The 22,550-nt window shown below is 29.5% G+C and overlaps 2 protein-coding genes across 4 annotated transcripts; both read left to right on the top strand.

Annotated features, from left to right (window-relative positions):
* The first annotated feature begins 425 nt into the window (after nt 1–425).
* Nucleotides 426–1,583, top strand: LOC113873518. The gene has a single exon (XM_027511667.1). It carries the CDS (start codon nt 460–462, stop codon nt 1,099–1,101), a length of 642 nt encoding a protein of 213 aa, XP_027367468.1. The 5' UTR covers nt 426–459; the 3' UTR covers nt 1,102–1,583.
* A 15,237-nt stretch (nt 1,584–16,820) lies between these two features.
* On the top strand, nt 16,821–22,040 carry LOC113872570 (RNA demethylase ALKBH10B-like). 3 transcript variants are annotated; one of them, XM_027510216.1, is made up of 8 exons: nt 16,821–17,374; nt 19,002–19,132; nt 19,255–19,372; nt 19,579–19,680; nt 19,838–19,953; nt 20,078–20,232; nt 21,086–21,267; nt 21,346–22,040. In XM_027510216.1, exons 1-8 carry the CDS (start codon nt 16,942–16,944, stop codon nt 21,561–21,563), a joined length of 1,455 nt encoding a protein of 484 aa, XP_027366017.1. In that variant the 5' UTR covers nt 16,821–16,941; the 3' UTR covers nt 21,564–22,040. The 3 variants fall into 3 exon arrangements, with proteins under 3 accessions (XP_027366017.1, XP_027366015.1, XP_027366016.1); XM_027510214.1 differs by having other exon boundaries at nt 19,790–19,953; nt 21,086–22,040; XM_027510215.1 differs by having other exon boundaries at nt 16,822–17,374; nt 21,086–22,040.
* Nucleotides 22,041–22,550: the final 510 nt, after the last annotated feature.

Below are 22,550 nucleotides of genomic sequence, written 5' to 3'. Positions count from 1 at the left end.
TTTATTTTTCCAATTTACAGCTACGAGACTGGTGAATCCTATACCAAGCACCAACCATTGTTCTCCCTTCTTTTTTCCAATGGACTAATTAAGCTGCCAAATGTGCCAAGGACACACCAAAACCAAAAATGTGCTAGTTTTAGTTGATAGTTTCAGATCTAGGTGGATATCATATAATAATTGAAGAATAGAAAGTGGGAATTGATCCCTTCCATGGAAATTAAGAAAAAGCAACCTCATTAGTGTGATTAGCTAGCTGTTAGGAATCTTATCCTCATTGTTCCTTCAATTACTATTGGCTCCCACACTTCAAAAGTAGATGTTTGTATTTATTTTTCAAATATCCTTGTCTTTTGATCTTTCCCTTTCACACTTCGGATAAACACTATATAACATGAAAACAATCTTGTGCAATGTTGCACCACCCCACAAATTTCTGAGCTTAACCCTGCAGTTTCCATGGAGAAAAACAACGATTCAAACTCTTCTGTATGCAGGAAAATCCGTCAAGCACTTTCAGGCAACACTGCTGTCCGAGCCATTCAACGCATCTCAAGCTTTAATCAAGAACCTAAACCTGTCACCACTAGTTCAAATTCTCCATCACCCCTCACTAATATTAGTGTCCAAAACCAACCACTTCCACATCATAAGGCTCATACAGGAGGATCAGGAGTAATACCCATCAAGTTTGACCACTCAACTGCAAAGTCAACGAATAATGGAAACAAAGCAGTCTCAAGTGTACCAAAAGATGCTTCTGAAAAAGCAACCAAAGTGGCTAGCAAGGGTGAACCTCAACCTCATGTTCCAATGCAATGGAAACAACAACATGGTCATGGGGTGGAACAGCCACAAGGTACGAAATCAATGAATATCAATGACATTTTTGATGATTTCATTCAACGTACTGGGAACAAACTTAGAACCCTGTCAAACATTGGTCGGGGTCAGACCAACCCTGTGGCTGCACCGGAACATGAGGTTCACAAAAACGAAACCAATAAAGACCATCATTTTTCAGAGTTTATTCAACGTGCTAAGAAGAAGCTCAGAACCAAAACAACTGTTGGAAAGACTAGTTCCTTGAGAAAAGAGTAAGGCTCTGAATATTGAACTGGGGTGGGAGCCTCACATCGAATGTTCATTTGTAATGCTGGTGTTGGTAAAGTAGTGTGCATCTAATCTTAGGTTGTTCTTGAGTGGGAATAAGGGTATCCCTTATAATGGTCTGCAATAACGTTTCTTTAGTATTTCTGGTAAGGACAATGTTTGGTTGATATCTTTTGCATTGTCTACATTTAGAAAGAGATAAGGGAGAAAAGTGATAGATGAAAAATGATAAGAAAGAGATTGAAAAAAAGGAGTATTAAGTCAGTGTTGACACCCTTGAAGAATTTATAAATCAAAATTATGCTATTAAATATATAGGTTGATGTCTTGATCTATATTTTGGTTGTGATTCCCCTCTCTTTTAGTTGAATAGTTGAATTTATTATCTACTGCTGTATATAAGGTAATCAAGATGGCCTCTGCAGTAAATATTATGTAATTTCGAATTTCCTAGTGCTTATATATGCTCTCTTCATGTATCGTGATGAAAACATAACTAAACTAACAGAATAGTGCAACTCATCTGAAAGTTACAGGAGTGACATGAAATTCACTCAGTGATAAAATATGTTGAGTAGTGTGTTTCAATAGCATTTTAATGACATTTATTCCACTACCTAAATTGTTTTATTTTATCATGAGTACTAATATTTATGAGTTGTAAACATTTTGTTTGTTAGTAATTATATAAATAATAAGTTTTAAATCATTTGTATTCTCACATCAAGAAATAATACATGGATAAAAGAAAAAACTGGTTCTAGTGGGCCAAATAATGACCCAAAAACTTGTCAGTCCAACCAAATTGAATAAATAGAAGCTAACTGAAACCCAATTACTCAGCAGTTAGGATATGAGCAGTACAGATATTTGTTACCAAAAATAAAAGCTAATTTCTTTTATTGTTTAGTTATTTTTTCGAAAGCATAGAAATTTAGTTTTATTTCATGTTTTTAAATTAAAATAAGAATAAAAATATTAAATAAAAGGAAATGTGTTACAATATTTTTAAAACATTTTGGACGTAAAGAATGATATATAGTAAATTAAGATAATTTATGTTATTCAAAGGATAATTGTGTTATTTATTTGAGACTTTATCAGTTTATCTTGGTTAAATTACACTTTATCTTGGTTAAATCACACTTTATCTCTGAATAGTTTTATGCCTTTTCAATTTATTTCTTATACTTTTTTTATGTCTCTAGTGTCTTTATAATTGTGTGTGTGTGTCACTTGACTCCATTGCGATATTACTTTTTGTATCACTTTTCCTCCTATCCTCCTATCAGAGAAATTATTGGCAGAAAAAAAAATGAAACTATAAGGGGATAAAGTGTAATTTATCCCTTTATCTTTTAGAATCTTCAACTTATTTTTAAGGATTTTGTCTTATCTATTTTTCAAAAGATCATTATCTTATTCTTAGAGATTTAATCTCATTTCAAATAAATTATACATTATTTTGTGTACTTGAGATGATTTGTTTTACATGATATAAAGAAAGCTGATAATTTTTTTAACGAAAAAATTATTCATGTTTTAGTTAAAGAAGATAGACAAAATCAGAATTTTAAAAATAATCATGGGTGAGTTTTGATTTACAATTCCCACTTAATACAATTTTGTACTATTTAGTAATTTTGAATTATAGGAGTCTAGCATATTGATAAGAAAATGATTAACTTGGTAAGTATTTTATAATGCAATGCAATGAAATACATGAAAAATACTATTCAATGTTTTTATTCCCTCAATTTTCTTCCTAAAATACCTATAATTCAATGGGTATTCAGGTGATTTAATTTTCTATGACTTGTCCTGCTATGCTTTGTTGCCAAAATTTGTAAAATTTGGAATTATATTCTACTTTCCTGATTCCTCTTCTATAAATTTAGCTGGTTTTCTCTTCACATTTTTAAAACTTTTTTGCATAATTTTTTTTACCATCATTTTGTATGGGGCACACCTTCTTTTACCATCACTGGTGTCATCAAGATTTTCGGCCACCATCACCGTGGAATATTTAATGAAGCTAAAATCTTCTAAAGCTACAGAGTTCTGTGGCATGAAATATTTAATCACCATTGTGAAATATTTGCATATTGGCAAGTCCAACTGCTATAACCTCACACTCAGAGCATGCACACTAGCTAGTCTCTTAACAACAAGTTATATAATTTATGAATTAGGTGTGTGAACTATACCAAGACCCCAGGGAACCATACCAATGATGATTTCTCTTGTCTCACTAATGAGTTATGTTGGTGATGAATTCTGCATGGCCATGATGTAAACTAGCTTTGGTTTTAATTCAGTTTTTTGGGTATCTGGAAGTTTTCTTATGGTATAAAGTTTCAACCAATTGTTTGTTGATTAATTTGGAGAGTTTTAGTTCTTCTTATATAATTTGCTTGCCAAGAAATTCTGGCAAGTGATCATTCTAGAAAAATATTTTCTTCTTTGATCATATAATATTTCAACCATTTTTTTAGATTGACAATAAGTTCCAACCATCTTGTTAACTTTTTTCCAACATTTGTAGCTAGCATGTTGCTTTCTCAATCGTATATAATTTACATTTTTTTTTTTTCTGTTTAAGTTTATTTGAAACAAGCTCAGAGTTTGGTACAGTTTAACTCGATGGGAAGCGTTAAAACATCTCAACAGGAAAGAATGATTTACAATATACTAGTAGGGATAATAATGGGTAAAGAATATGATAGACACTCGCAAAATTTATCTACAATAAATAGGATATTTATCCACTATATAAATACAGATATGAGTATTGGTAAATATCCGTAAATTTTAATGAAGATGGGTGCATGTATAAGTATTTAAGTACCCACCGTATTCCATATATATATTGTGCTATTTATATAAATTTTGATTTATTCTTAAACTTTGTTATACAACAATATATTAAATTTTTTTATTATTATATTACTTATGTAAGTTATATAAGATTAATATAAAAATATATTCAATAATAAAGTAAATCAAAAAAATTATTTTGGTTCATATTTTTAATAAAAAAAATTATTTTCTATTTTATATTATTTAACTAGACTAATATAATTTAATTATTACATAATTGATATGAGATTGACTTTTTTTAAAAAATTTATTTATATATGACACATAAAATATTTTTCATACAAATATTTTTGTTAATAAAATTATATTGATATTTAAATCATAAAGTGAATGATAAATAATATATATTTTAAATATTTTATAAATTTTACAATCACCTACTATCATTGTAAGCTTCTTATTTATTGATAATATTTAAATTATATTTTTTATATTTTAATTTAAAATAATATTTTTCTATACAACATGTGAATTATAAGCAACTATAATCTATTGAATTTAAATAATATTATTTTTACCATTTATTAATATTCAATGAAATTTTTGAAAAGATATAAAATATAAAAAATATTATTAATTCTTATTTGTTAATTTTTTCTTCGGATAAAAAAGTATAATTTTTTTATTATAAATTTTATTGTGACTATTTATCTTTTATTCAAATTCATTCTTTTAAAATTTATATATTATAAATATTTAATTCATTAAAATATTTTTTTTTAAATTATATTTTTAATAAAATACTTTTATATAGTACATGAGTTAAAACATTAGTATTAATATATATATATATATATATATAAACCATGGTTACAGAAATTTCACAAAGGAATTTAAAGTCCAGATCCAGAAGAACATAGTTACAGACAATTAACAGTTATATTCCTACTTCCCCATCAGGCTCTGATACCAGATAACCCGAAGTGGATCAAAGAAAACAAAAATATGTAGAATAAAAGACTGAAAGGAATATAATATATTAATTATATTATATTATTTTAATTAAATTCGTTATTTTTCTTACAATTTCAATTCAAAAGTTTTTAAAAAAATGTGTTATGTGTCAATTTTTCATTGTTGTTTAGTATTTGAACTTCTATGCCTTAATCATATTTTCATTTTCAATGTCCGTCTCATTCAAACCTATTGTAGCAACCATAAATTTAGAGTTAGTTGTTAATGTCACCAAGTGATCCCATATGAGAGGCTATCCATTATGCAGATTTATCTCATCGTCGCTTTATTGTTGTCGAATCTCACACAAAACAAGGTCATCGCTGACAAATAACTTGAGTGTTTAATTTCGCTTACAGTTTATAAGAATTATAATTTAAAAGATTGTTGTATTAAGATACATTTAACACTTGTAATATTTGAATACTTACTTTCTATCTATGCTTATACCTTATTCGACAATTACGTATTGAATTTTTGTATTATTATAATCCTTATGTGAAGTTATATAAGCATTTTTTTTTTATAAATATTTTTTTTTCAAACAAGTATGGGTAATGAGTATGTGTATGGATATGCAGGTACCCAAAGTATACAGGTATAAAGATTAATGTTCATACTTACGTAAATATGAGACTGGGTACGAGTATTTTTTTTAAAACACAGATATGAGTATGAGTACAGGTAATATAGTACCCTACCCATTGTCATTCCTATATATTAGGATGAATTATGTTATTTTAGAAAAAATTGGGTTATCTAATTTTCATGGATCTTATTTTCTTGGGATCATTATCTTATTCTTAGCATATTTTGGGAGGGATTCTTATACTCCGTAGGAATGTTTTCTTGTCTCTAGGACGTTATTTAGTTTGAGCATAAATAGAGTTGATTGATTACTATTTTATAACACAACACAATCTATAACAGAAATATTATTCGAAGTTCATATTCTTTCAAATTTCTTCCTTAAAACCTAAAACTCTTTAACCTCGTAATAAAGATGAAATTGCATAGAACAATTAGAAGAACCTGCAATAAAGTGATAAATGTAAAATATTGACAATGTCAACCTGATGGTTTAGTGCTCTCCTCACACCTAATTATTCAAACTTTCATTAAATATGAATTATCATCTTTAGAGTGTTTCTTCTTTTGTGTTTTTAAACATAAATCGTCGTCATGAACAGAAGTTAAAGAAGAAGCAAAATAGATTTAAAAAAAAAAAAATAACGCGTAACATGGAGGTCACAAGCTTTTGTAGAATTTGGAAAAAAAAAACATTAGAAGGAAAAAAACACCCAATAAATTATTAATTAAAGTATCTTTATTTATTTATTTAAAATAATCTCATCTTAAAACTTTTTTAGTTCTTCTAAGTTCCTTTATGAGTTGGTAAGTACCCTATGACTGTTTTGACCTAGTGGCACGGATTCACCGACCATCTCCTCCTAAAAAATTCTACATATTATTTTATTTTTGTCGATGTATATGTCATAAGATAATAGAAAAAATATATATGAAATGATTGAAGTTAGACGAAGTCGCGAGGATAATTACTATAAAAACAATATTTATTAATTAGAGTTAATTTAATTAATAAGATCAAGCAACATTCACAAAAAAAACTCATTATATATTAAAATCCTTATGATCTTTCTTTGAGACTCATCTATAAACATTATTACAATAGATGGAATCTGCAACTCTTTTAAAATTATGAAAATAGTATCTATGCTTATCAACATGTCTGTGTGTTGGAATGGGCCTATTATTAATCAACAAGGCCCAGAAGTGAAATTAAGTTGAGGGTGTACTGGGTCAAGCCATAATCTTATAAATAGGATTAGAGGTAATAATATTCTAGTTAAAAATTTAATATACTTTATTGAAAAATTAAAAATATTTGTTTACTTTTGGTCCTTCTTTTATTATATTGCTTTATAATACTATTTTAGGAACAAGTTGTTTTCAAAATCAATAAAGTGTATGCATTACATTATAGAGGAAGTACAGGTTTCTTTCACAGCTTGAGGAGAAAGGTGAAGGGACAGCAATAAACAAGGAAGGGACGTTAATATACTTTCAAAGGTTGAAAGTGTATGCAAAATAAACAATTAATGTTTTCCTGTTCTTTATAATTAATTTTCTATCCAAAATGAAGCACTCATGATTTACTGTCTACAAGACGTAGTGCACCACGCCAGGGGATATTTTGAAATAAAGTAATAAAATTCAACCAAGTTTTTTATAAATAAAAAGGTGGTATGGAAGGTCCAAGACTTATAAAATTGTCATTGCAATTTAGATTTAATGTTAAGTCAACGATAACATTTAAATTATTAAGTAAAATTCATTTTCAAATTAATTAGATTATTTAGTATCATTAAAAGTTAATTAATTAGGATTCAATTCAAAACTTTTAGTTAAGTTACAGTTTTATTTCAGTTAATTCATAGTGATTTATTAAAATTTTAAATAAAAATATACTAATATTAATCAATTTAAATGATTACATAAGAGTTTGACTTTCTATTTTTAACTATTTATTGAATTAAAAATATTTTTATAATAAAATTAAAATAAATTTTGTTGTAGTTTTTATTTCTAATGAATATTTTCAAGATATACTATGTGATTTAAACATTAAAAGCATTAATAATATTAAGAACAAAACTTAGAAAATCGCTGGTATTGTTTTTTAATTAGAATTAACATTTTCTTTTAATAATATGTGTTGACTTTTGATATGTATTGACTCTAAACCCTAAATTTTTAATACATATATAATACTTAATATCAATTTTTATTATATAAATTATAAAAAAAACTTTAATTTTAATTAAAAATAATATTAACATTGCTGCTTGCGATATTATTTTTAAATGTTATCTTATTATTAATGCTTAAATCTCAACTACTTTACAAATTGAGTAATTATTAAATTCAATAATATTTTCACGTGTCTTAGCGATAAAACAACTCATTATTAATAAATTAAATTCAAACTTTCATTTGTGAAAATACAATTAATTTATAAGTAAATTCATGATTTTATTTAATCTTTTAAACATTTCTCATAGAATCAAAAAGAAAAAAAAAATATCATATTAATATTTAAATTTATAAATTAATCTTAAACGTTAAAATTTGTCAATTTAATAGTAAAATAAATATTAATCAGTTGAACTCAATTAATTGGTCTTTGATATTTTTTCTAAATTATAAAGTGATAAAAGAGTATGTATATATATAAATAAGATTTTTTATATTAGTATAAATTTAAAAAATTTATACTCAATTTAAGTTTTTTATTTAACTTACATACAATTTATAATTTATTATTCAATTAATTATTAGATGTAAGTTAAATTATAAATTCAAATCAATTATAAAATTTTTTAGATACGTTAGTGTAAAAAATTATATAAATATATTACTATAATTTGTAATTATGATAAGTTTTATGTTTGTGATGAGATTGAATAGGAAACTAATTAGTTCGAGAAAAATCGTTGGAAATGCAATGGTAACATTGAAATGGACGTGGGGATCAAGAAAATGAAGCGGCACACAGGGGAGCAAGCAATTATTATTCACTGTAGCAGATGCAATAATACATGTTAGACTTTGAGCAATTAACTGTTCTTTGCAGTCACAAGCCATGCATTAGAGTATTTTTAATCTTCAACTCCAAATGAGAGGCACGTTTCCTAGATAATGATTTTTTTTTTTTTGTTAAGGCAGTGAAGATTTATCTTTTAGCTCGTTATATTTATAAGAAATACATTATTTATTTATTAAAATCAGCAAAAATAATTATATACAATAAATATTACTATTATTTTAAAAATATCTATCATGTTAAATGATTAAGTAAGTGACTTGCATGAAAAATTAGTAAATGTTTAGTTTACTTAACTTTATAATCAATTAAAAGTATAACGGGAAATTAACGACTAATGTATTTAAAAATAATTTTTTGTTTCTTATGATTAAGGTTAAAAAAATTTGGCAGCTATTTCTTATAAACAGGACAGGACTAGTAGTAGTTTTCTCTTTATTTTTATAAGAATAATTATTATATAATATTTATGTGTGTAGATGAGGCTGGTGTAAGTTACATCTACTATTATATTGATCGAGAGAGTCGACTTTGCTCTTCCTTTGCTTTTTAAATGAAAGAATCAACTTGAAAATGAGCGTTATGTAACCCTGCTATAATTCAAACATATAAGTTAGAGTTACGTTATATATACTTCAGTGGTAACCATGCAACATCAAAAGATGATGATGATGATGATATTACAATATAATAGATTATGTACATTAAAAAAATATCAAGTCCAATAAACCTTTTCCCAATTTCAATCTTATATGTATAAAAAAAATAAAACTAAATACTTTTATTTTATTATATTTCATTCGTAATTTTTAAAATATTTAAAAACTCAAATAAAACTTATTTACAATGGTAAAATACTTTATCTATTAGTTAAAAGTATTTTTATATTTAATATCTATGTATATGTATAGATATTGTTATTTAGCAAATGCAAAACAAACTTATTTTCATTGTCATCCAAAAATCATATTCGATATTCAAATATATCCTCTACAAGTGTCGATCGAGACAATAATAGATCCTTCTGAAAATTAGTTGTTATTTATCGATGAACATTGTCTTTTTTATCTTTGTTTTCTTGGCCACCATGCAGTTAAGGGAAATAAGTATCTTGGAAAGTTTCCCACTAAATAAATGAATGGTTGTGATATAGCAATAAGTCATCTTTTGGGGCACTTGCAATGTTTATCCCTAAAGTATGAATGGCTTCTTATAACTTTAATTTGTTCTGGGTACAAACTACCTATTTTCTATGGTCCATGTAGAATTTTCATCCATACCCTAACACAAGTTCTTTGGGGTGTCTACTTGATTCTCCATTCCATGGCCAAGTGCCCAAAGATGAGTGTGTGCGTGGATGTGAGTGATTCGTGCACCAGAGATATTTTATCTTATAAATTTTGTAAATGCCTTCTTCCTAAAGTTCTCTTTGGGAATTTATTCTCCGTTTGGTATTCACCAAAAAAGAAAAATGAAAAAGGAAAAAGCAAAGCAGAGTTAGGGTTGAGAGAGAGAGAGAAGGAGATTCCTTTTAAATTATTTAATATCCAAATAATAAGATAAATTTAAGTATGCATTTAATGGTATCATAGTAATTGTATTTCATGACAATCTGATTATAAAATATATAGACAAATAAATAGCAACACTAAGAGTAAGTTAAATTACACACTCTTCTTTTAAGAGAAGTTGAAAATGCAGTCTTCTCTCTTCTTATTTTTAAAAGTAGTTTGTCTTCTCCAAACTAATTAAATTTATTTAATATAAATCAGTCTATCAGTGATGATGAACAGCTTTAAATAGGTCTTTTTCCTTTCTATAATTTTTAAGTTCTTTAACAGTTAATTTTGAAAATCTTATTATCAATCTTATCACTTTAGCTTATGATAATGTTTTTCTAAGCATTTATATAATTAACATTTTAATTGTATTTACAATTGTCAACATTTTTCTTTTAAAATTTTAAGTTGACAATACAAAATTAAAATTAATTACTAATAATATCGAAAGTTACAAAAATTGAAAAAAAAATTACCCTAATTCGTGTGTTCACCTACAAATTAACACGTAACAAAAATATTTTTATTATTGAGTTGAATTGAATGGGTTATATTTTATCCATGAATAAAAATATGAGAAACATGTAGAATATTTATTTTATGTGTTAAAACTTATAAAATATTATTAAGTTAAAAATAGTATTGCAGCAACCACAGTGTGTATTTGAATAACACCCGAAACTCATAATTACTTAATTTAATATGTTAGCCCAGTGATCTTAATTTTTTGTGTAAAGTTCAAATCTTAAAATAATACTTAAACAAGAATAAAGTCATTTAAATATATTAATTGAAATTCTAAATATAATATAACATAAAAGGTTTACCCAAATACCGGAAAAAATAAAATTTGATGTCAAACTCAAAATGGTTGAAAAGGCATCAAATGTGCACCGTAATAATATGAAAATTGGGATGTATTTTTGGTGAAAAGAAATTTGAAAATGAATGTCAACACTCAACAGCATCACGGATCCCTGAAAGGATATGCTTCATTATCAATTTATGACGCACACTTACGTCACAAATGCTTGGTAATGGTTAGCAAATAAGATTTTGCCTTCTTCCTTTGCCTGAATGAGGATCACCAAATTTGAATTTTGCAATTTTACTTTATCATATTTAAAACCCTATGTCATGCCCCTTCCTCCCAATATCTAACTAATAAATTCTTTAAATACATTAATTATGAAAAAAGATAATTTAAAACTAAATAACTTAAATACGTATAGATTAAAAAACTGGATCCGTTACGGTGTAGGGGATAACGAAGAATTGGAGATATGACGGTGACCTCTGTCCTCTCCATCCTAAAGGGAACACTTTATTTCTAAAGGGTACTTTGAAGATGAGCCTCTCGTGTGTGACCCCAGTTCCTCACTTTTGAATTCAAAAAGGGTGAGTCCCCCTCTTTCTTTTCTTTTCTCTCGTTATGTTTTATTTTTTAAGGTCACTTAGCTTAGCTCACCTTAGCAGCTCTCAAGAGCCAAGAGATCAAGAAGACTATAGTCACGAAGGAACACTTTTTTTTTAATATTATTTTCCCTATTTTTATTTTTTTAATCTTTTTTTTTGTTAGTATATGAACATTATGTGTAGCGATATGTCTATTTTCCTTCTATACAATAATTTTTAATTTGTGATTGCATGTATTGTCATCGTAAATTATCAAATTTTACAAAAATAAACTCAATTGACTGTGTTTTGTTCAGTGTACTAAAATAAATTTCAAAGTAAGAGCGAATTAATTATAAGAAAGTGTATAATTATTTATTTATATAAACCCATAAATAATTTACCACATCAATATTGTATAGTTTTTCTTTTAGTTGAGATTTCCCTACATATAAATTTTATTGATTTTGATTGCGACTATCTATGACTCTTTCGGTTGGTGCAATGGCCAATGGCCACGAGATTGAAGAAAACGTACCTACCTCTTATTGGCTGCAAGTTTGTGTTTCATAAATATTTTTCTTCCTTTCGCTTCAAATTGTAATGTTCGTTTATTGGCCATTGGCATGCCTTGTCAAATTTGGTTCGGACATCTGAATAGACCAGTGATAATTTTATCTACAATGGTAATTAAAGTGACATCCAATACATACACAGTGAATAACATCTCAAGGATAAAGGGACGTATATTTTTATTTTTAATATCTAAACGTTGGCTGCAAAAGTGAACGTCAAATTGATTATGCATTTGTGAAAGATCCATCAATTTTAAAATTGTTAGTGGGCTTAAAGTTTTAGCGTCGGTGTATAAAACTGCATTTCATTATTATTATTATATATAACAAACTCTTATTTTCATAATATAATATTGTTTTAAAAAATCAAAATTTGTTTATAATTTCGTTCAGGAAATATATAAATGATATTAAATGTTATAATTATAATTTATTACCGTGCCAAACTCCTTTAATTATCAAAACATGTAGAAAGAAAAGAATCTTCCATTTTTGGCAACAATCATAATATGGTTTAGGTAAAAAAGAAAAGGTTAGTGTTGGTTGTTTTTCTATGCTGGTATTGCAGTGAAATGTCAATTAAAGAATAGCATAATGAAGCATTTGGGCAACATTTGCCTTATCTCTCGGGAAAGCTTAAACAACGGAAAATTCGCAAACTTTATGGCATAAAAACAATAACAAAGGGAATAAGAGACAGCAAATCTCTTTACAAGAAAGAATCCCCTTTTAATTGGGGGTGAAAAGGGATAAAAAGGTAATTTAATTATTCTATAGCCAAGCCAAAGGACACAGAAATGGCTGGCTCAAAACGGCGTCGTTGAGCAATGGGAAAGAGCCAACCACAACCACCGCCATGGCAGAACGCACAGGAACAACAACAGCGGCGTCTCACTCTAACATCACATGTAATATGAGGATGTTGACATGTTAAAATCGAAGGCTCAAGTCAACGTGACTTTACCTTCGTACCTGTGACCCACACACACCTTCCCTTCTTAGTCTGCTAAGTTCCAACCAACAATGGAGGCTCTCATGGGGCCCACCACTACCACCTCAACCTCAACCTCATCAGCTTCTTCTTCCTTCAATGTTCATTCATGGTGGACCTAAATAATGCTTCTATGCCTCGTGGGTCCTACACACATGGGGACATACATACATACATACATGCCTTTTACATATTCCACCATGTCATTAACGTTTATTTAGGCCTTGCCAACTTTTTATAATACTAAATGCCAAATTTGCCACTCTTTGGATCTTTTTCAATTTTATTGTTTTACAATTCAAAATGGCCATCATGTTCGTTGTAAAGCCGAGTATTCATGTTCAAGTTTTTCTTTTTCTTGATTTATTAATTTCCAAACACGTGTTTTAAATCTCCATTTTAAAGAAATTATTTGTCAATTTGGGATGCATACATTTATAAATCTCCATAGCAAAATAATTAAAGGCAATTTGTCATAATTGAAAATCATGATGTCTGCGAAGGGCAAACACAATTTTACTACGTTCACATTTACTTCAAGCCATGCCTGCATGCAGAAGAATAAAACTACAAGCTAGCTATCATCGCATTTACTATGTTTTTTCTTCTTCATATTGCATTACTGCGTTTAAAAGTTGTTCAAACAAACTTTTTCAATTGGGGTTAAGTCTACAATTTAAAAGTAGACCCATTTTATCTGTTTTTATACACACTCTTGTTGGATCGACGTACACTTTCTCAAACGTAGTTGTTTTCAAATGCTACCATTTTTTGATCATTCTACTATGTTAATTAAGGGTTCCAAAATATTTTTCTGCTCGCATTTCTCGTACCTTACGAACAATCGTGAGAAATATGGTAACGACTCATCCATAACGGAGCCTTGTAAATAAGTTAGTGAGTGGCAAACATACTAAATACGTATATAAGTATTATTACTTTGTTGTAATAAACACGATATGGTAGCTTTACGTAAATCTTTTTACCATAAGATTTATGTTTTTCTGGGTTTTTTTTTAATAGAGCATTATTTTTAGAAAACTTAAGTGAATCTTGAGAGAAACTTAAGGAAATGCTTTATAAACATATATAAAAAGAACATATTTCATTTAGCTTCTCTATACTCATTATAACTAGTTATTTCAATTTTTTACTAACAGTTTTAACTATAACCTTGACTCTATTTAGTATACGACTTATTTAATTTAAAATTATGAAATTAGTTAGAAATCTTGAAATATTTAAGATATTTTATAGTTTCTTACCGTGTCAATTTTTAATTTTTGGTCATTTAAATTAAAATAAATGATCAATACTGATTATTATTTAAAAATAAACATTACCTCCCCTTTCCCTTTCAAACAAAAAAAATAATTAAAGTTTTTTTATTTGGAATCGTGTTAAGTTTAATCCCTATTATTTTAGCTGGCTTATTTGTAACTGTATATTTACAATACCGACGAGTTGATCATCTGAACCTTTGATTAATTAATGTCTCATTTGTTTATTGACCCCTCGTGTTATAAGATATTTCAATAATTTTATGAAATATTTATTATTATTATCTGCCTTTAATAAATAGTTAGTGAAAATTATTAATATATATATATATATATATATATATATATCATGTATGAAATTTTTATTTATTTAAAAATTATTATTTTAAATTGGTCGATATAAATTAGTTTTTTAAACCAATTTTCACACGAGACGCGATACTGAATGCATATTATGTTCCTAGTTGAGTTATATTAAATTTGAAAAAAAAAATATAGTGATTATATTGAATTAGACTGAGTTAGAATGGAAAAATTTATGAAATATTTTAAACTAAGTTAACTCAAACCAACTTAATCAAAGTTCGATTGAATTAGAACAGGTCACTAAATTTTGATATATTTAATGCTATTAGAAAACAAATTTCAGAAACAGAAAATATTTTAAAAAATGATAAGATTTTATATTATAATATTATTTTGAAATCTATTTATAAAAATAAGTATTACTTTTGTTTTAATTATAAAAAATAGATATATTTTTATATACATTAATTATTATTTTTTTATATTTTTTTTTATGTAAGATTTATATTAATAAAATATTTATTTATTTAATATATAAAATACTAATTTAACTAATTATTTTAATTTAAAAATATTAAAATAATGAAAGACTCGTCCTATTTTTATTAAAAATATTTTAACAATTAACAATTTTTTTGTTTAACTCAAACAAATTTTCAAATAAAAAACTCACAATAAATTTTTAATAGACAAAATAAATTATTCCAAACCCTATGTTCAGCATTAAAATTGTTTTTATAATTATTAGGGGTCTTATTAAGGAATTAAGGATTATTTTTCTAAAATATTTACAAATTAAGAAATATTTAACATATTAGATAAATAAATCCTATATTAGTGGGTTAACTATAAGTAAGAGGATTCTAAATTTAAATTACTTAAAATATTTTAAATGAATAAACTACTTTAAACTTATAACACAATGTGCTCTCACACACTTTTGAATTGAACTCACGTTCAAAAAATATAATAATATCAAATAATTAAAGTTATTAAATAGTAACTATTAAATAATATTAACATGTGAAAAAATGTTTTTATTAATTAATTTTAATTATTTGAGATTAACAATTGACATGAATATTGAGAATATTTATGAGAAGAATTTAATTGAAACATACACATAGTGTAGGACCTTTTATTTTATTATTTAATAATACATTTTCAGATGAATATTAATTCTTATTATTTATAATAAATAATTTAAAAATATATTTAGTGTATATTTGCAGTAGATATAAAAGAATATTATTTATTAAAAATGTAAAAAATTTTGCAGTAAAATTAAACTCTAAATACTCTTTACATGCATAACACAGGTTAATATTATTCAAATTGTTAGCATTATCTTTCGTTGATCTTATACTTAAGTAATAGTTAGTACTTAAAAAAAATCAAATGCGTAGACTTAAAAAAACATCATTTTTGGTTTAAAAAAAACGATAGGAAGGATATGATATGCCTCTAATCACAAAAGCTATGTAGTGTGTACTGTATTTGTGAATGTAATGCTTAGGATGTTATTAAGATTATCATTTTCGAGACTCATTTGCATTTACACCAATATCATAAAACACATTTAATAACACTGTTTTTATTTTATGATTTTGTTAACGTCAATTTTTAAAATTATTTCTTACTATACAAAAATAAAGTTTTAAAAATTATTTATTATATTTTTATATTTATGAATTATTAAAAATGTATTTAAATATATAACTTAATTAAGTATATATTAAATAATTTATTTTATATAACAAATTATACCATATATTTTATTTAAATAAATTAAAAATATATGAGCTATGTTGTTTATAAATTTAACCAAAGACACAAAATACTTATTTTTCTAAATATTTTATACAACATGATTTCTATGTCAATTTCATGTTATAAATAATTTATAACTTGTGAACTTATTTAATTTAGGAAAAAATATCTGAGCAGTGAAAAAGAAAAAGCAATTATTTTATGGAGCCACGTCAAACGGTGTGAGAAAGCGCCACGTGGAGAGGAGAAAGAAGGTGTAGAGAGTGGGCATGTGATGAAGAGTTTGAGAGCTTTGATATATACATACATACATAGATAGGACTTACGAGAAGTATTTAATCTCAATACATTACATACAAAAATCATAAAACCACTTCCTCTGTTTCATCTCATTCTCTCTGTTTTCCTCTGAAACCGAGATTTGAGCCTAACACAACACACCATTGCTTCCGATCACTCTGCAACAACCACAACGCAATTGGCTTCGGCTCCCATGGCGGCTGGCCCAACATCACCCTCCGATCGACCCGCAATGCTGCCTCTTCAACCTCCTCCCGTCCTCGTCTCTGACTCCTTCGCCAAGGACGCAATCATCGCCTGGTTCCGCGGTGAGTTCGCCGCCGCCAACGCCATCATCGATGCCCTCTGCGCTCACCTTGCTTGCATCGCCACCTCTCCTTCCGACTACGACGCTGTATTCGCCGCCATCCACCGCCGTAGACTCAACTGGATCCCCGTCATCCAGATGCAGAAGTACCACTCCATCGCCGACGTGACTCTCCAGCTCCGTCGACTCGCCGACGGAAAAGCGCCCAACGATGAGAAACCGATAAGCGACGAGAAAGCCACGTCGGCGGAAAGTGTTGGAATTGGTGGTGATGAACACGAGGAGTATGATTCCCCTGAGAGCGAGATTACCGATTCAGGTAAATGAATTATTTGAACGCTAAAGCAGAACCCTTTTATTTCTTTCCTAATTCTCGTTTTCAAGTTTTGATCTTTTCCTTAATTTCTAAATCAATGCTTCTGGTATGCCGTGAAATGAAAACTGGGGCTTCTTATGTTTTGTTTTCTCATCTTTGAGTAATTTCATCTTCGTTTTTTTTATTCTACTTTTTCATGGTTTGTTGCTTTTACTTTCATTCAAAATGCGGAATTTTCAGATTTCTTATTAATTGTTGTGTTCGGTTTGAAGAACGGTCGGAAATGTAATGATTTTTTTTCAAGGGGATCATTTATTTATTGGTAATAAAAATTAGAAAGTTTTATTTTTTTGCTCTTTTTGACTGAAATAAAGCATGAAACTTTATGTGTATCTCTTGAAAAGAGCGAACTTTTAATTTTATTTATTTTCATGATTCGAGTTTCGGGAAAAAAAAATTGTATGTATCTGTAGCGAAGCGATAGTTGTCATCAAATCCGACATGCAAATTTGTTTCTGTATACTGTTTCATTTCTTTGAAGTCAAAATTCTGTTCCGCAATGGTAGGTTTATCGTTTTGCCTAATTATTTATGATTATGGCTGTTCAATTTCGTGATTTTAGTAAAAAGAAAAACATTTGTTGAATTTTCTTGCTTGTAGTGGACGCCACTTTTTGTTTTGTGGGGGGTACAAATATAGGTGGGTAATAAAGTAATGGGAAGTAGTTACACGAAGAGCATGTGGCTGATAATTTTTTTGGATACTTAAATATGGGGGGTTTACAGTGTCGAGAACAACGAGGCATAAAAAAAGGTTGGGGTGCGTTCGGTGTTACGGTTAGTTTCGGGCGTGATAAATAGCACAAGGTTAAGGTTGGAATTATATATCTAGAAGTGTGTGCAATGATTTTATTACAGGCGGCGGGACCACCAACGGCAACTGCATGATGGTGTCACTCGTGTTCCGATTCGGATTCGGGTATTTGGTTTCGGGTCAATTTTGTCTCTTTATTTCCTATGAATTATAATTAGGTGAGATGAATTATAAGCTACCAAACGCCAGAGTGCATATGCACCAGCCACTAGCCATCGGATCTAAAAATGTTGCATGGAGGAGGTATATATGTGTGGAATGATTAAGAGAAAAGAAAAACAAAGGTGCAAATGTAGGAACGAAAACATGTTGAATTAGCTGGATCCATTTATTAAGGAAACAGACATGTAATTAATGCTTGCACTGGCCTGTCCCTTTTTGGTGCTATGTAATGTTCTGACTCACATTGGTGACTGGGGATGCCAACGAATAACGACTTTGTTGGAAGACGACAAGTGTTTGTCGACAAGTGTAACATTGTGTTCTGTTAAGGTAATAAGACGATGTTGTAAACAATGACAAGGGACGTGTATGACTAAATCATAATAATGAAAGGATAATAAAGTAAATGGGCGACAGGAAATAGAAATGCAAAGCAAGTTAATCAAAGCTTGATGATATTCATTTAAGTTAATGTGAGGGAATCGCAGCCTATGTAGTATGTACTGTATTTGTGAATGTACTGCTTAGGATGGAAATGTTTCGTCCTTTCCTGATTATTAAAACTTACATGAGATATTTTTGGTTTCATGTGCAGGATCTCAAGAAATGCATGCTAGTTCCATGAACATTAATATATGTTCCAATCATGAAGAGTGTGAAGGACGTTCTTCACAGTTTAAGTTAACCAAAGGTTTCACAGCAAAAGAGTCAGTGAAAGGACATATGGCAAGTTCTATACCTCACAAACTAAAAGTACATTCTTTTTAATAAAGAGTGGATTCGAGAGTTCATATATGTATTAAGAAGCAGCTGGCTATTGCTGATTAAAAGCTGATTGAAATTGACAGGTGAATGTTGTAAAAGGATTGAAGTTATATGATGACATTTTCACTGATTCTGAGCTGTGCAAGCTGACAGATTTTGTGAATGAGATCCATGCTGCTGGCCAGAATGGGGAACTGTCGGGTAAACCACTAATGATCTTTTTTACACGTGTATTCTCTTGTTTTATTCCTTATGCCAATGATAATTTCGAGGTTACCATTTGCTTGGACAATCACAAACCGTCCCTTGACATTGTTGTTACTATATTTCTTTATGCCAAATGCAAGCTGTTTTTATTGTCTACATTCTTTAAAATATAACCGAATCTTCTTGTATACATCATGTAGGTGAAACTTTTATACTATTCAACAAGCAGATGAAAGGGAACAAAAGAGAGCTGATTCAGATGGGTGTTCCAATATTTGGACAAATAAAGGAGGACACAAAAAGTAAGAAACAGATTATTAAAGAAATTATGATAACATAGTTTTACTTTACCAACAAATATGTAATTAGATTCTTCTGATATCAAATATTGCATAAAAGAATCTAAACTAGAGAGATGCTCTTTTAATTCAGTTTTTCATTTTCGACTCTTGTTTACAGCCAATATAGAGCCTATTCCAGCACTTCTACAGGGTGTCATTGACCACCTTATTCAATGGCAATTACTTCCAGAGTACAAAAGACCAAATGGTTGTATCATCAACTTTTTTGAAGAGGTAAATACTGCATCCTTTCCCTTCCTCTTAAGTTCTACCATGTTTTATAGTCAAGCAGATACTATAATCATTTTGCAGTGAGCAAGAAAATAAACATTTAGCAACATGATTTCACTATTTTTAGGGGGAGTTTTCTCAGCCATTCCTGAAACCACCGCATCTGGATCAACCTGTGTCCACTCTACTTCTCTCTGAATCAACTATGGCTTTTGGGCGTATACTTATGAGTGAAAATGATGGGAACTACAAGGGGCCACTCATGCTCTCTTTGAAGAAGGGGTACATACCAAAGAACTTATACTCTTTGCAGTCCTAATCTTCCATTTATTAATTAAGATTCTAGTCACAATGCTGGATACAAAGGAAGAAGTACCTTCAACATTTATAGGACGGCATGTAAGTGAAAAATGTGAAGTGCAAGTTTTTAGAGGATGCAACTATGTATTCATATAATAAACATCATTGGGTTAGATTGCTTCTCTGCTTTTTAATTTTTCCTGAGTAACGGGCAAACTTGCAGGTACTCTAGGCGAGGACAACAACAAGTTCCTTGCTATTTGTTAGTGTTATCACAAGGGTCAAATTTGAAGTGTCCAATCTGATCCTGGAAAGCTTTAGTTTTCCATTCATCATATAATCTTCATGTCACTCATTTAATAATTATATATAGTTTTTTAAAGTGGAAACTTGCATTATGCTGCAGATAGTAACTTCATTAGCGAAGTAGCCTTTTGATCTAAGTTTAAGCATCAAGTTCGTCAATGCTAAATGTCTGATTAGCTGTTGAAATATTTTTAAGGAGTGTTCTGATACGACAGTATCATTTGACGGTGAGTCCAGGCCTCGGGCCATTTTAGTGTGTTAGCATTTGGTTCCAACATCCAATTAGGGGCTGCATCCAGATGAACTGATAGAATTGGCACGAGGCATGACTTTATCTTCATTGATTTATTATTATTATTATTACAAACATTACTAGACAATGCATTTTCTTTTGTTTTTTTTTTTGGTACAAAATATTGCAGGATGTGTCTTGTGCAAGGAAATTGAGCTTATCATCATCACCCACAACACTGCTTATCCTTTAAACTAACGACTAACAAGTAATGACAAAACACCTTTTATTTTGCAGGTCTCTTTTAGTGATGAGAGGAAACAGTGCTGACATGGCTAGACACGTAATGTGTCCATCCCCTAACAGAAGGGTCAGCATAACCTTCTTTAGAGTGAGGCCAGACTCCAATCAATGCCAATCACCGTCTCCTACAATGACAAATGCCATTGCTATGTGGCAACCTGGCATTGCAGGCCCGTATGGATTGCCTAATGGTGCTCTAAGTAGCTATGAGGGTGTGGATATGATGCCCAAATGGGGAATGCTTCGTGGCCCAATGGTTATGCTAGCCCCGTTTCGTCCTATGACACTGGACCCCCGCAAACTTGCTGGTGGTGGGACTGGTGTTTTTCTACCCTGGAATGTGCCATCCAGAAAACCTGCAAAGCATCTTCCCCCACGTGCCCAGAAAGGAAGGCTTCTGACATTACCTTCCCCTGTTGAACCACAAATGGCAGAGTCCACATCCGAACCCAGCATTTGTGTTGAAGGTTGAGAACAAGTTTAGTTATGAAGCAGCCTTGGGTTCAGAGAATGTGAATCAAGAAAGGTGGCTTTCACGCCTCTGCTATTTGCTCAGTACTGTGGAGCATTTTATTTTGTTGTACAAACAGGGCCCACCCCAGGTGCTGCTAGAGCAGTTTGGTTCATTCCTTTTCTTTTAGTCACCCTTTTCCCACACCTTTTTCCCCATTGGATAGAATAGAGTCTAGTGGTGTTCGGAACGGTTTTCCATGTTCGCCAATCACGGCAAGAGCTTTAGTAGAGTAGTCGAGCTTTCAAATTTTAAGAGTGTGAATTATATCTGACGGTAGCATTTTGTAAGAACGATACTTTAAGTTAAATCATCTTTTTAGACAAATCAAACTGTCACCAGGATGTCCAGTTACGATCATCTACTTAACTGGCCGTTCTTTTATGTCTCTCTTGTGGGTAGTTTTTTTTTTTTTAATTGTGGAGATATGTAGCTACTATACCCTATCTCGTAGTTATATCATTTTGCTACAATTTCAGCAGGGAAAAAATTATAAATATTTCATGTATCCCCCACTCCCACCCCACCGTATTGCTTTTAATTAATTCATAATGTGAATTTCTTGTTTCAGATTAATATGCACCCCTTTTGTGAATAATTTATCTACGTGAATAGCATAATAACAGTCTTGATAATCAACATCCAAAATCTTAAAGGGGGGGGGGGGGGGGTGATGGAAGCTTTTAGTTACCTGCTGTGAATGCCTGCCACCACCTCTTTATAGCAGCAGTCCAACTCCAACCTTTTCATACAGTTGAAAAAGGTTAGCGTCCGCGGGTCTTACTGGCTTAGGTGTGTCGGATGACGTACTCGATGCCTGACTTATTCCAAGTTGATTTAACAACCGCAGGAAATTCGTTCGTTCATTTCTTTTATAATTTGATTATTCATGTTTCTAGATATACTGAGCATAACTCAAGTTCCTTCGACTTAATGAATTACATTCTG

This window comes from Abrus precatorius, unplaced genomic scaffold (genome assembly GCF_003935025.1).
Source record: "Abrus precatorius isolate BTA unplaced genomic scaffold, Abrus_2018 Scaffold7, whole genome shotgun sequence".
Classification (NCBI taxonomy): Eukaryota; Viridiplantae; Streptophyta; class Magnoliopsida; order Fabales; family Fabaceae; genus Abrus; species Abrus precatorius.
The sequence above is the reverse complement of the archived record's forward strand: the minus strand, read 5'-3'. Positions and strand labels throughout refer to the sequence as shown.